This window comes from Planococcus citri, chromosome 2 (genome assembly GCF_950023065.1).
Source record: "Planococcus citri chromosome 2, ihPlaCitr1.1, whole genome shotgun sequence".
Lineage (NCBI taxonomy): Eukaryota > Metazoa > Arthropoda > Insecta > Hemiptera > Pseudococcidae > Planococcus > Planococcus citri.
This window is the reverse complement of record NC_088678.1, coordinates 69,482,256-69,495,704: the sequence shown is the minus strand read 5'-3', so window position 1 is coordinate 69,495,704 and position 13,449 is coordinate 69,482,256. Positions and strand designations below refer to the sequence as shown.

The window sequence follows — 13,449 nt, the reverse complement described above, 5'->3', positions numbered from 1 at the left end:
TAATAGATAAAAATAAAAATATCACTATACCCATTTCAAACACCATTTTTTTATTGCGGTTTTCGCAAAACACATGCGAGATATCGGGCGACGCGCGATTCACCTAATTAAATTGTACTAACGAGGTAATTCGAGACGACAATGGCGACGTTTTCTACTCGTCTAAGAATTCATTTAGGTTTATTCAAAAGTTGTTTTTTCAATAAACCAATTTTGCCCAATAATCTCTGCTTCTCTACGGATAATTCTAAAGCTTCTTCGGTCATCTCTTGTAATTCGTCTTTCAAGTCCTCGTTATTTTTAGCCAAACGTTCGTTTTCATCTTGTAACTCTTTTAGTTTACGTTCGAGGGTATCTTTTTTCGAAGAGAGTACCAGTAGAGAATTCTTCAACTCCGTTATTTCTTGTTTTACATCTTCGTTCGACGGGTTAACCGGCTTTACAACGGTGGCATCGCAGCAAGTACCAGAACTCTTGGACGGGCTAGAGGCGTTAATGGAGTTACTTCGGTTATCATCATTCGACGATGAGACTGGTTTACGACGTCGACGATTACGCTTTTTCGCTGCAGGAGCGACTACGACGGCGGAATTCGTCACGTTAGGTTGCGATACGACAACGGCGCCGGTAGCGTTATCGACGGCGCAGGCTTTCTGCTGCGCCTTCGATTTACGTTTACGTTTCCTTCTGGATATCTGCGATTGCGTTTCGACGGAAGATATAATCGGAGTTTTGAAGAGATGTGAGATGTTGATTATTCTCATCTTTGAATGAGCCCGATCGAATTAGTCTCTCCGGATCAAGACGCGAGCATAAATTCAAAATCCATGGTAATCGTAATTCCATGGAAATACAGAGTTTTATTTTTGCGCGTCGCCCAATGATGTTTGATTAGGGGATAAGACCTGACGAACGTTGATATTGATGCGAGAATCGTTCAGGTAGTTTGAAAACGGTGCCCACGAGTCAGCATCGGCGATTAGATTATTACTAGTGATCGGGTACGTACCACAGCTCAGCTCGGGAACAGATATCGATTGATTTACGTACTGCTGCTGGTGTTGAAAGTTATTCCAGGGGTCGCGAGAAGCTCGAAGAATTCTAGGTACTCCGTGATACCTAAGTCTGCTGTCGCCGAACATGATGGCAATGTCGCCGCTCTCAACTAGTATAGCGTTAGGACGTTCTTCCAAAGTGGTACCGCCGATTAGGAAAATTGCGCTTTGGCCAAAACTGTAAACAAAACAAAAAAAACCATCGATAAGTCTTCTAACGACTTGAACGGGAATGCAATTTTTGAAAAGAGCATAACCCGAAATCTTTAAAACAACCGACATTTCAACTGCTCAAATTTATACTTGAAAATCCAAAAATGGCGATTTACTATTTTTTTCCCATTTTGAAATATGGTGCTATTTTAGAAAAAATATCGAAAATCAGTTCCAAAAGCTAATATCCAATTTCTCAAACCATATTTCATCATTTTCAGCCATTCTGGAACCTCCAGCATGGCATTTATTTAATCCAGAATCTAGCCGGCTAAAAATTGAGTTCTCGATCAATCATTTTAAAACATTTTCAACGAATTTAATTGGGCAGCTAAAAATCGAGTTGTGTGTTATACTCGACCTGTTTAACGAAATTATCTACATTTGAGCCGATTCTGGAACGGACACCTCAAGAGTGGTTTTTTGACCAGTTTTTTTTTTCAAAATAAAAATATTCAAAAATCAAAAATTTCCCGTTTGCGAGAAAGTTTGTGAAATTTGCGCGAATCGCAGTATTTCGTCGTGAAATAATTCCACGAGGGCAAATTTCGCCATTTCCAGCCTTTCTTGGGTCTCCCTTTAATTTTTGAATACATATTTTCATTTTGAAAAAAACTGTTCAAAAAACCACTCTTGAGGTGTCCGCTCCAGAATCGGCTCAAATGTGAATAAATTCGTTAAACAGTTCGAGTATAGCACACAACTCGATTTTTTAGCAGCCCAACTTCATATTCATGCCTTCTGGAGCAAATTGAAAAATCGCGCTGGAGCCTCCAGAATGGCTGGAAATGGCGAAATTCGCCCTCGCGGGGTTAGTCCATGATAAAATACTGCAATTCGTGCAAATTTCGAAAATTTCCTTGCAAACGGTAAAATTTTGATTTTTTTGGATTTCTTATTATGAAAAAAAGCTGATCAAAAAACCACTCTCGAGGTGTCCGCTCCAGAATCGGTTCAAATGTAAATAAATTCGTTAAACAGGTCGAGTATAACACACAACTCGATTTTTAGCTGCCCAGCTTCATATTCACGCCTTCTGGAGCAAATTGGAAGATTCTGGAGAAATTGAAAAATCGCAATGAAGCCTCCAGAATGGCTGGAAATGGCGAAATTTGGATTTGGGGGGTTCTGGGACTCATTTTGAACATTTTTACTGATCATGTACGTACTTTTTTTTAAAAAAACATAAATCACCAAAATAGTCAATTTTGAATTTTCAAAAATTTGCCAAAAACCGAAAAAAGAAGTTGGGCAGCTGGAAATTTGGATGTTTTAGAACATGCTCTTTCCAAAAATCGAGGTCCCGTTCAAATCGGAGGCGGACACCTCAAGAGGTTCTCTTGTGAGATTCATTTTTCAAGTTGAGAAAAATTTTTGAAAATGAAGTTTGGTCCAAAAGTAAGAACTGAAAAATAAACAATTACACACTGAAGTTGGAAAACAGTGAATTGATATGAACCTCATTCTACCCCTTTCCTCTCCTACATCACACAAATCTGTTGCAAGGGGTTACGAGTTATTTTTAGCCATTTTGAAGCCTCCAATAAATTTTAGAAAATCACAATTTCGTCAAAATTCCTCCAAATTGAATCGATTACTCGAATGTTTCAAATCGATACTCTGATAGATACGGATTTTTCATAAGAATGGTGAATGATCAATTAATTAACACGCACAGATCCCGATTATAAAAATTAAAATTCATAAGGACAAATTTTCGGGTATTTACGAAAAATCAGAATTTCTACAAAAGCTGGAAATATTCCAGATCGGCTGATAACCGCCCTCAGCATACTCAGCAGACCGAAAAAATGATATAAATCAAATTTCATATTTTCAACTTGATTAAATAAAGTTTCGTGAGAATAAAAATTGACAAAATGTTTTAAAGGCTCCAGAATTGCTCAAAAATAGCTCAAAACTTCTTTCTTTCGATTTGGGAGGAGGAAAATAAACAACGGGGTGCACATCAAATTTCAGTTTTTTAGCTCAGAAGCTCAGTTGAGTGAAATATCAATTCTTCCCCTTAGATGCAAAATTTGAGTTTTGAAAAGCTCACAAAATTCAACAAATGAACTTCAGGACTTGACAATTATGGCTGATGTAATATTTTTGCAAGAGTTTTCGATCTAGCTCAGTTTAAACTCGAAATTTTTCAGTAGATTAATAAGTTAGAACCCAATTTTCAGCAACCAAAGTTGATTTCGGTGTTTACGAAAAAAATACTAAAGTTCTGAAAAAATTTAAAACTTCACTGGAGGCTCAAAATTGGCTGAAAACAGTCTAATTCCATGTAGAGGAGTTGATATAAGCTTTAGAACAAATTTTCACCAAAAATTTGTGAATATTTTTTAGTAATATTAAAAATACGAATAAATGCAACTAAAAAAAAATATTTTCACTAAGAGGTGCATAATTTAAAAAAATATAAATTTTAGAAAAATGCCATTTGGGAATTACAAACTTGGCCAGAATTCCAAAAATTAATTTGAGCAACAAAATATCGACGATGAGGGTTTCAGATTACCTTATTTCCAAAATGTCAAAAAAAAAGACGAATTTGTGTTCAAACTAGACAACGGACACCTCGAAAGGTTCCTTCGTTAGCCAAATGATCAAATCACCAGGACCGAACCGAAGCTTACTAAGAATCGTTTAAAATACTGATTCAAGTTTAGCAAGTTGTACGTAATATTTTAAATAATTTAGAATAGAAATTCGAACTCATTTTTCAGGTCTTAATCATCTATGCTGTATAAAATGACGTAATCAAAGAAACTGAATCAAAATTTAAAAAAAAATTCCGATACTTTGGGATCATCTGAAGTTTTTACATATTTTCACGCCACTAGAGGAAAGGAGACAAAGCAATAAAAGTTGGCTACCAACAAACTGATCAAATCAAAATTTCCCAATTTCTTAAAAAAACCTAACCGTAAAGAACTCATCATAACAGTTTAAATGTGATTTCTCGAAGTAATAATTTTTTCAAGAATTGAAACATCAGAAAAACCACACAAGATTACACGCAAAATCAACACATTAAAAAAAGATGGTAACACAAAATCACTCAAAACATTCAGTTTACCTAAACGATAACAGAGGTGCTTCTCTGTTCGGCTCAGATCGATCGGTGTGGCCGGAAAGTGACGAATCCATGTGGTAAAAATTGACAATACAAGCTTCGGCTCGGAAATCCATATTCAGCACAGTCTTAATGATGAACACACAAAGTTGGTCAAGATCTTTAGGAAATGGATCTTTCGACGACTCGGAATAAATCTAACAAACACGAAAAATTACTATTACATAAGAGAAACGTTTCGGAAACACGAATCTAAAACAAGCAGTTGAAAACAGAAAATATGCTCACTTTCGTATCCCAATTATGATGATAACCCATCGTAGCCCAACGTAGCTTCTTCTTCAATTGGTGGCTGTGTTTCGAATTAGAACTAAATATTGGCAAACCGAAAAAAACATATATCTAGAATACTTCGTGTACGAACAAAGAAAAAAATCTTGATACCAATAAGAAGCTCAGCATACCTTACTATATCCCACCACTTATCGTGTTTCAAGAGTTCAACTACGTCTTTATGGCCGTCAATATTCGTTACACTTGGTTTCTTGGTGTAATCAGCCAAAGATCTGCATACCCAATACCGTTGACCCGAACTCGTGAACGGATTCACAATGTAAATAAATCCTACACAAACAGAAATATTATAAAATCACATTCTTACCGTACGTGGTAACCAAACTAAAAACACAGCAAACCATACCTGGACATGACTTCAGCTCGTAGATATTCCACATCGACGGATGTCTCAAACCATACTTGTCACATTCATGAACGTCATCGTCGTCGCAATTAATCGTCAGCTATGATACGATAAGCACTAGGTAAATATACGAAGAAGACTGATGATATTACCGTTTCGTCCAATATTAACCTCGGAGAGAATGTCAACGTTCGGTTCGGCCACTTTGATCACCTCCTCGAAGCTCGGTGGCGGATCTTTCTTTTTATAATACTTGAACTTTTCCCTAAACATGGCGTCGGAGAAGTGAATAGACTAATCTGGAAACAGAATGAATTACGAACTAAATGAATCACGTTGCTACAACGAGCTTGAAAAAACACACTGCTTCTTATTGTACTTCGAAATGATGAAAAATTTACAATAGACATATGCAAGACATACCCAGAATTCTTCACCGATGATTAAAACTTCATACTATGCGTTAACGAATTACTTTACTTTAGAAACATTGCAATTTATCTGGCGTTTCGCCATTGCCAAGAATAAGAAATTCACATGCACCCGGTATGGCGGCGTAAAGAGAAAAACACATTGTCATTTTGTCATCGTCCCCCCCCCCCCGGCGAGTCTCCTTCCTACCACCAAAAAACAAAATGGCATCTCCAAAACACACAACCCACTTCGAAAAGCCAAAACAGAAACGCAAAAACGTAGTGCGAATTTCCGTCAGCAGAGCGCTCTCTCGATAATCCCCGAAAAAATGAAACAGCGCACTCTACAAAATACGGAAAAGCGATATGGGAAGCTCACGCCGAAATTTTTTAAACAATTACGTGTTTGTGACGTCACGAGAATGCGCGGTCGTGATTAGCGTTGAATGAAATTTTTCCGTTAATTAATTTGTTTTTAAAAATTTACGCTCGACAGTTTACTAAATTCACCGATACGTGATTTATTTCGCGATTAAAAATACACAATTCGAAGTTACTTTTCTCGATGATATGTTTACGATAAGCGTTTATTTGTTATTTAAACACAGCTGACAGGTGTAAAACAATAGTTGAGTTAATTTACCGCTTAATCACACAGGTAAACAAATGATTATAAAATATGGTTTAATTTACATCTACCAGTGCTCAAGATGAGGTTTATTCACGTTTTAGGCACAATAATGGAAGAAGCGAACGCTAGCGTGGCCACATTGATGGATGAAAATAAAGACTTACGCTATGAGATCGAACAACAGCTGAATATAATCGAGGTATGATCCCCTTGTAATTGGTTAATTCGCGAACTAACACGATAATAATTCACTTTTTTCATCACCCTACAGTCTCAGAAACAAGAAATTCACACTGCCGTCAGACGTATAGAATGTCTCGAGAAAATGAAGCTAGAGATGGAAATCGAAATAGAAGCTCTGACTGGATTACATCAAATCAAAGGCAACCTGGAGTCGAAGGTTAAAGTACTCGAGAACGATTTATCCGTAACAAGACTGAAAGTACGAAACCCGCATTCTATTTACTCGATCTTTACGTATTTTCATTTTAATAACGCCATTTGTTCGATTTTCTCATCAGTGTACCAACTTGGAAGGTGAACTAAAAGAAGAAAAGACTAATAATCAAGCGACCATTGAGAATCTACAAGCTGAGATTACTTCGTTGAAAGAAAACGAATCTGCAGAACAACAAGATGATGGAAAACAAGAAGAATTGTTAACCAAATTATTAATGTTACAAGTAAGATGATCAATTTCGTCCGCCTAGCCTAGGAAATCACACGTATTACAACATCCGTTCAATTTTAGGAAACTAACCAACTGCTGAACGATTCAAATGTCGAGCTACAGAACCAAAATAAATCTTTATCGGATAAAACCGTCCTTTTGGAGTTATCTCTGAACGAGAAAACACGCGAATTAGAAGAAATGAAGGAGATGGTTGACGTTAAAAGTAACGATTTGAAATCCGCTCTGAAATTAGTTGAAGTACGTAATGAAACACCTATTCTCGAATTGAGTAATCTTCTCTTCTTATCACTTATCACACTAATTATTCCTCTTCATCGCACATTTAGGAACTACAAGAAGAGAAAACATTACTAAACGCTGAATTAACCTCGCTAAAGTGCCATCCTGTCAGCACCAATAAACGTGGTAACTCGTTATTCGCCGAAGTAGAAGATAAACGATTATCGATGGTGAACCGATTGGAAGCTATGCAGAACAAGTACAGAGAATTAAAGAAGAACTTTCTTAAAAAGAACGCTGACCTGAAAGCCTTAGAAGTAATTTGCTATTTTATTTGCAGCGTTTGTGATAAAGTTAACGTAGTATAGTGCCTTAGAAAAAATTCATCTTCGCAACGAAGATATTCTATAGATAAATTTCTTAGAGTATTGCATGCCATAATGGTTATATTCGCGATACCTTTTGTGGTATTTGACGAATTTGCATGAAGGCTACAAAAGCCACATTCAGTACATTGGTTGAAAAAGAAAAAATATGTTTACATTTTATAGCATATTGTACTTCTTTTTTACCGACATTGTAGATTTTTCGGACGTTCCTTTGTGTTCTTTAACTTTTAGTTCGTTTTATAATGTATTCGAGATGCGTGACAGCTGAACATAGTAGTGTGTGTGTGCGTGTGTAGTGTACCTATATTTTGACTATGTGAGAATACACTCGTTGTACCTGACTGAGATTACAAGTATGAAGTAATGATATTTAATCCCTTTCCTTTTTTTTTTCTTGTTTGTTTAGTCTTACCTAAACTCGATAAGCCCACCAGGTATGTATAAAGATGAAAAAAACTGCCTCTTGCCTCTCCTTAAATTATCTGCCTTCCATGTTGCATTTTAATTTGTAACTTTCTTTTTTTATTTTTTCGATTTTTACTGCCAATATCGATATTGTGTTGTTCCTTTCGAGTACAAATTTTCTCTCTCTCTTTCTCTATAATTTATTTTTAGTATTATTTTTTAGTATTGTGTAATTTTTTTTTCTTCATTGTCAATGTGCATGCTTGTGTGAGCCTTTATACTCGTAATCGTATTTTTTAAGTAGTTTTTTTCCTATCTTTTTCTTTCCTTCTTTTTTTAATTCGTTTTACTACTATTTTTTCCTTATTTTTTTCTCCTTCTCATCTTCTAATCGAGCCATATTTATTGTAATAAAAAAGTATTTTATCATTCGTCGAATGTAATTTTGTTAACGTAGGCCCTGTGGTAAGGGGGTGAGTAATTTTTGGGTAGTTAGATGCTTTGGGAATATATTTTTTTCGGCTGGGATACACGTTACTGTGTAAATGGGTAATTTTATGCATGGGTGCATGCTTTTGGAGCACATTTGGGTCACAGATGGGTTCTAAAATGGGCACACGGATCGGTTTCCGGTTCGATATCTGAAAAGCTGGCGTAATTTGGGGTTCATTTGCACACATTGTAAACGTTACATTCACTTTCTCCCACTCTCTTTCTCCGTCGTTATTTTATAAAAGTGATTCATTCGGTCATTTAGGCAGGATTTGGGTTATTTGAAGGATGAGTAGTTCGCGAACGATTCATTTAGCTGATGGATTGATTGTTTTTGAGGCTTTTTCGAGAGGTGTTTGAGTAATTTTTTGAACAAATCCATTCATTCAATCACAAAGTCGTTCGCGAATGATTCGTGTCATGTTCAATGTGATTCTTCGTTCGTTGAATGATTAGCGAAGGAAATTTCTGAAATTGGAAATTCATTTCTCAAAATGGAAAATTCAGTTATACGATCACGAAGACGTTCGCGAATGATTCTTTCAACCCTGAATCAGTCGTTCTCGTTGATGAAATGAATTTTGAAGCGATTCTGTAATTTATGGTGCAGTTCATTTGAAAGAGTATCAAAAGTTTTAGTCTGGGTCTGGAATTCTATTTTGAATCATTCGGTAAATGAATCGTTCGTGAACGACTTTTGAAAATGTTCATCAACGAGAAACTTTGATGCAGGAAATGTCAAAACTTAGGACAGTAAATTAATCAGTGTGTTTGTTTGAGACTTGAATCGTTCGTGAATGATTCAAATTAAGACTCGCAGTTCTTTAATCAGTACACGAAGAGTCGAAACTTTGACTAGAATGATTCTTTTCATAATTCAAGGTAATTCTTCGTTCATGGAATGATTCGTTAAAAAGAGATGGAAATTTCTCAAAATGTAAAATTCAGCCATTCAATCATGAGGACGTTCGCGAATGACTCTTTTCAAATCTGGATCAGTCGTTCTCGTTAGTATGATGAATTTCTAAGCGATTAATGATGGCGCTATTAATTTGAAGTGGTATCAAAAATGTTTTCTTGGTTGAGTTTTAATTTCGAATCATTCAATGAACAGTGAATGAGTCGTTCGCGAACGAGTTTTTGAAGTAATTAGTCTGGTACTCTGGTACCTGAAAAAATGTTGACTGTTGAGCAGTAGGAGTCGAAACTTTGAACAGTGAATCAAATTAATGCATCTATTCAAGATTTCAATCGTTCGTGAATGATTCGAATTGTAATTTGGAGGTCTTGAATAGTTCGCGAATGATTCTTTTCATGTTTGAAGATGATTCTTCATTCGTTGGATGATTTGTCGAGAACATGTCGACCACGAAGACGTTCGCGAACGATTCTATCAACCTTATAGATCAGTCGTTCTCGTTCATAAAATTAATTTTAGAGAGTGATTCGGTTACTTGTGGATCAGAATTTTTATGACTCGATTTCAACTTTGAATTCGTGAATCGTTCAATGAGTGAGTCGTTCGCGAACGACTTCTCGAAGTGATCAGTCCAAAATTTAAAAAAATGTAGTGTAGTTGGAGTCAAAACTTTGGCCAGTAAATCAAACATTGCATTTTTATTCAAACCTTGAGTCGTTCATGAATGATTCTAATTGCAGTTTGGTGTTCTTGAATCGTTCGAATCGTTTGTGAACGATTAAAACTGTGGTTCGGACTCTGAGTTCTGGATTAGTTGATTCGTTCGTGAACGATTCGAATTGTGGTTCGGAATTCTTGAATCGTTCGCGAATGATTCAAATAATGATTCTCATGAGTTTGTTCGTTTTTCTTCAAGTTTTCAACAAATGGTCACCTGGTTGAAATAATAAAAACTGAAAACACGTCTCAGAAGTTGAAGAACGACTTCTTTCTTGAGTGAGTTGACTAAGTCGTTCGCGAACGATTCATTTAAAAAAATGAATGCATATGCAGATTGGGAAAACGGGGAGTGGGAGGATACGGATCAGTGCAAATTATTCAACATTTCAGAAAATTCAAAATCGTTCAACTGAGCTCTCAAATATCACCCACATTGCTAAATTTCACGGGCAAATCGACTCATACCCCAAAAACTGAAATCTTTTCAACTACAGCCAACCTAATTTACGTGCATTCACGATCACATCACCTCATACGATACACTCTACGCATCCGAATCGCCTGCAACATGGCATTATGTAGAAACGAAACCTCAAAATATCGCCTCCGGCAGGGTATCCGGTCGGGGTCATAGTCCTACGCGCAACGCGCCTTTTTCCTTTCAATTGTTCTGCTGCAGCATATATGTACCTACGAGTACCTACCTAACATGATACATTCATTCTTCGTGTAGGCGGAAAATATCGAACTACGTAAACAATGGAAAGAAGATGAAAATGATCCGTATAAAAATATGGCTTCGTTGGTCGGATCGTACAAGAATCGTATCCAAGTACGTATGAAAAACATTTCCTAATATAAAATATTCGCCATTCGGTCTCGAGCTCTCGACCTAACTTAGGCGATAGACTAGTTGGCCGGCGATCAGTTCAACGATACAGGTGCTCCGGCTCTCTGTACAGAGTACATAGCACACACGTGAATACGCCTTAATCGATTCGATTCGCCCATTGTAAAGGTGTGCGTGCTTCTGGACGACATAGCGTGAAAATTTTTCGCACCGTGCGTGTGAACTCGTCGAGCCAAGTTACAGAGAGGAATTTACATCGCAATACAGATGCGCGGGTGTTTAACACAGACTTTCCACTATTTATTCCAAGAATGTTTATTTATTCTATATTCGCTCTCTTGTAGGAATTATGTCATACTATCTCGATCCTAGAGAAACGTCCCGAGACACCGCAAATCATCTCCATATCCGAAGTTACCAACGCTCACGTCAATTGTATAAAAGCCCTGGTGGATGACGAAAGGTACGTAGGTGGCAGCATCTTCTCGTCTGTAGCTGTATCGGCTAATATCTCGTTTTACTGGTTATAAATTACTACCTTTTGTTCTTGAAAATTGCAGAAAAATTAATCAACAACTCAGGAACGAGATGGAACAACGATCCATTCGCGAATTAACCCTAAATGAGCAATTGTTCGATTTGAAACAAAAAATGAAAACACTGAAGGCTCAAACGATGAAGGATACTGCCGAAATGGCTGAGTTACGACATAATTTAGAAAATGTCAAAAATAAAGGTATTAATTATTTTTTTTAATGAAATTTTTTGTCGTTATCGAAGTTATTAATTTTTCGTTAATTTTTTACAGAAAATATAGCCGCTCCAGTGAACAACATGGTTAGAAAAGAAGTCAGAATGATCGAATGAAATGATTGTGTGATCAGTTTGTCAAGATTTTAGACTAATTGAAATACATTCCAAAACCGTGTCATTTTCTCTATCATTTTTTATGACGTTTTTAAACTTTTCTTTGTAAATGTTCGATTTTTATAAGTTTTTTCGTACTTATTTTAATGTTTGTACTTTGTACGTCATTGTTTTTATTTTATTTTTATGATTTATGTAATAATATTGTGAATAAGGTGTGTAGGTAATTAATTAATCAGGGTAATGTAAATGTGTGTTTTATCATTTTACCATTCAAATTGATTGAATTGAGAGATGTAAGATGGGGCAATAAAACTCGATTTTTATTTTAAATGTTTCTCTTGATTTTTGCATACCGAATAAATTTCGTGAAATGAATCGTTCTTGAACGACTGAAGTGATCACGAAGAACGAATTAGTAAAATAGAATGCAACTAATTTTATTCAAAATATTTCATTTTCCGAATTAAATCTTTGATAGAACGGTCTTTTCCATCATTTTACTTTTTTACCGATCAATTTCATAAGAGGAATCGTTCGCGAACGGCTAATCACTTATGAAGAACAAAATCAAAAAACATGAAAATTATCTCTATAAAAAGAAAAACAAATCTAATGTTAAATGGCAAAAAGAATTGATTTTTTGATAATTTGCATTCTTTATTGAATCGATATAGGAGAACGAATCGTTCACGAACGACTGAATCGATTACGAGATGATGAAAAAAGGTTATTAAAACAGTTGTAGATTAGGGTTGTCCACATTTACACAGCAAAACTTTTTTTGTTAAATATTCACTGTCTCACCCACTCATTTTTTTCCTTTAGGTGTAGGTAGTTCACAAAAAAAATTTCAGCCAAATCCGTGAAGATTAACCCGTGCCCCCGGGCCGCTCAATGTCCTTATGGGAATTAACATAGGATTGTACCTGTGAAAAACGTAAAACTTCAGTTTTGACCGAATTTCTTTGAAATTGATCGTTTGGACCATAAAAAGCAATAATGTAAACAACTTTAAAGTGTTTTGACGAATTTTCAACTCCAAGGGGTCTATCATTGAGGAGCCACAGACCCCCAAAAAACCTCAAAAACTGCAATTTTCACAATATTTGGGGGTTTGTGGCTCCTCAATAATGAACCCCTCGGAGTTGAAAATTCGTCAAAACACTTTGAAGTCGTCTACACTATTGCTTTTTATGGTCCAAACGATCAATTTCAAAGAAATTCAGTCAAAACTGAAATTTTACGTTTTTCACAGGTACAATCCTATGTTAATTCCCATAAGGACATTGAGCGGCCCGGGGGCACGGGTTAATCTTCACGGATTGGGCTGAAATTTTTTTTGTGAACTACCTACACCCAAAGGAAAAAAATGAGTGGGTGAGACAGTGAACATTTAACAAAAAAAGTTTTGCTGTGTAAATGTGGACAACCCTATTGTAGATACTTTCGGAGTTTAATGTTGAATGACATGCCAATTGACATTTGTCATTTTCTATAATCTCTCTTTCCAACCTGATCAATTTCAGAGAATGAATCGTTCGCGAACGACTAATCGGTAAAATGACGATGTCAGCTCAAAATATTTCCAAGAATGTGAATGTGGAGTACAATGACCTTTTTCGTCGTTCTCATTTTCATTTCCTACTGGCTACTGAATCGATTTTTCAAACTAATTCGTTCGCGAACGACCGAATCAATTGCAAAATCAGGAAAAAAATTATTTCAACTTCGAATATTTTCAGAGCTAAATGAAGTGAATTTAGAACGGTATAACATGACTTTTTTATAATTCAT

The 13,449-nt window shown here is 36.0% G+C and overlaps 3 protein-coding genes across 3 annotated transcripts in view; 1 reads left to right on the top strand and 2 right to left on the bottom strand.

Moving 5' to 3' along the window:
- The window catches only part of LOC135837396 (organic solute transporter alpha-like protein), a 77,582-nt gene extending 76,436 nt beyond the window's left edge, over positions 1-1,146 (bottom strand). Inside the window, exon 1 of the mRNA XM_065352656.1 lies at positions 1,010-1,146. The gene's annotated coding sequence lies outside the window, so the exon portion shown is untranslated. The remainder of the gene's footprint in view (positions 1-1,009) is intronic.
- AlkB (alpha-ketoglutarate-dependent dioxygenase AlkB) lies at positions 30-5,667 on the bottom strand. Its single transcript, XM_065352658.1, has 7 exons — positions 5,477-5,667; positions 5,225-5,352; positions 5,054-5,153; positions 4,818-4,977; positions 4,642-4,723; positions 4,357-4,550; positions 30-1,233 (listed from the first exon to the last, which is right to left on the bottom strand). The coding sequence occupies exons 2-7, from the start codon at positions 5,324-5,326 to the stop codon at positions 861-863; spliced, it is 1,011 nt and encodes a 336-aa protein (XP_065208730.1). The 5' UTR covers positions 5,327-5,352; positions 5,477-5,667; the 3' UTR covers positions 30-860.
- Positions 5,668-5,875: 208 nt separating this feature from the next.
- Positions 5,876-11,985, top strand: Spindly (spindly). Its single transcript, XM_065352657.1, has 10 exons — positions 5,876-6,124; positions 6,199-6,296; positions 6,369-6,539; positions 6,619-6,780; positions 6,849-7,028; positions 7,118-7,327; positions 10,669-10,767; positions 11,130-11,248; positions 11,346-11,521; positions 11,594-11,985. Exons 2-10 carry the CDS (start codon positions 6,207-6,209, stop codon positions 11,650-11,652), a joined length of 1,266 nt encoding a protein of 421 aa, XP_065208729.1. The 5' UTR covers positions 5,876-6,124; positions 6,199-6,206; the 3' UTR covers positions 11,653-11,985.
- The last annotated feature ends 1,464 nt before the right edge of the window (positions 11,986-13,449 follow it).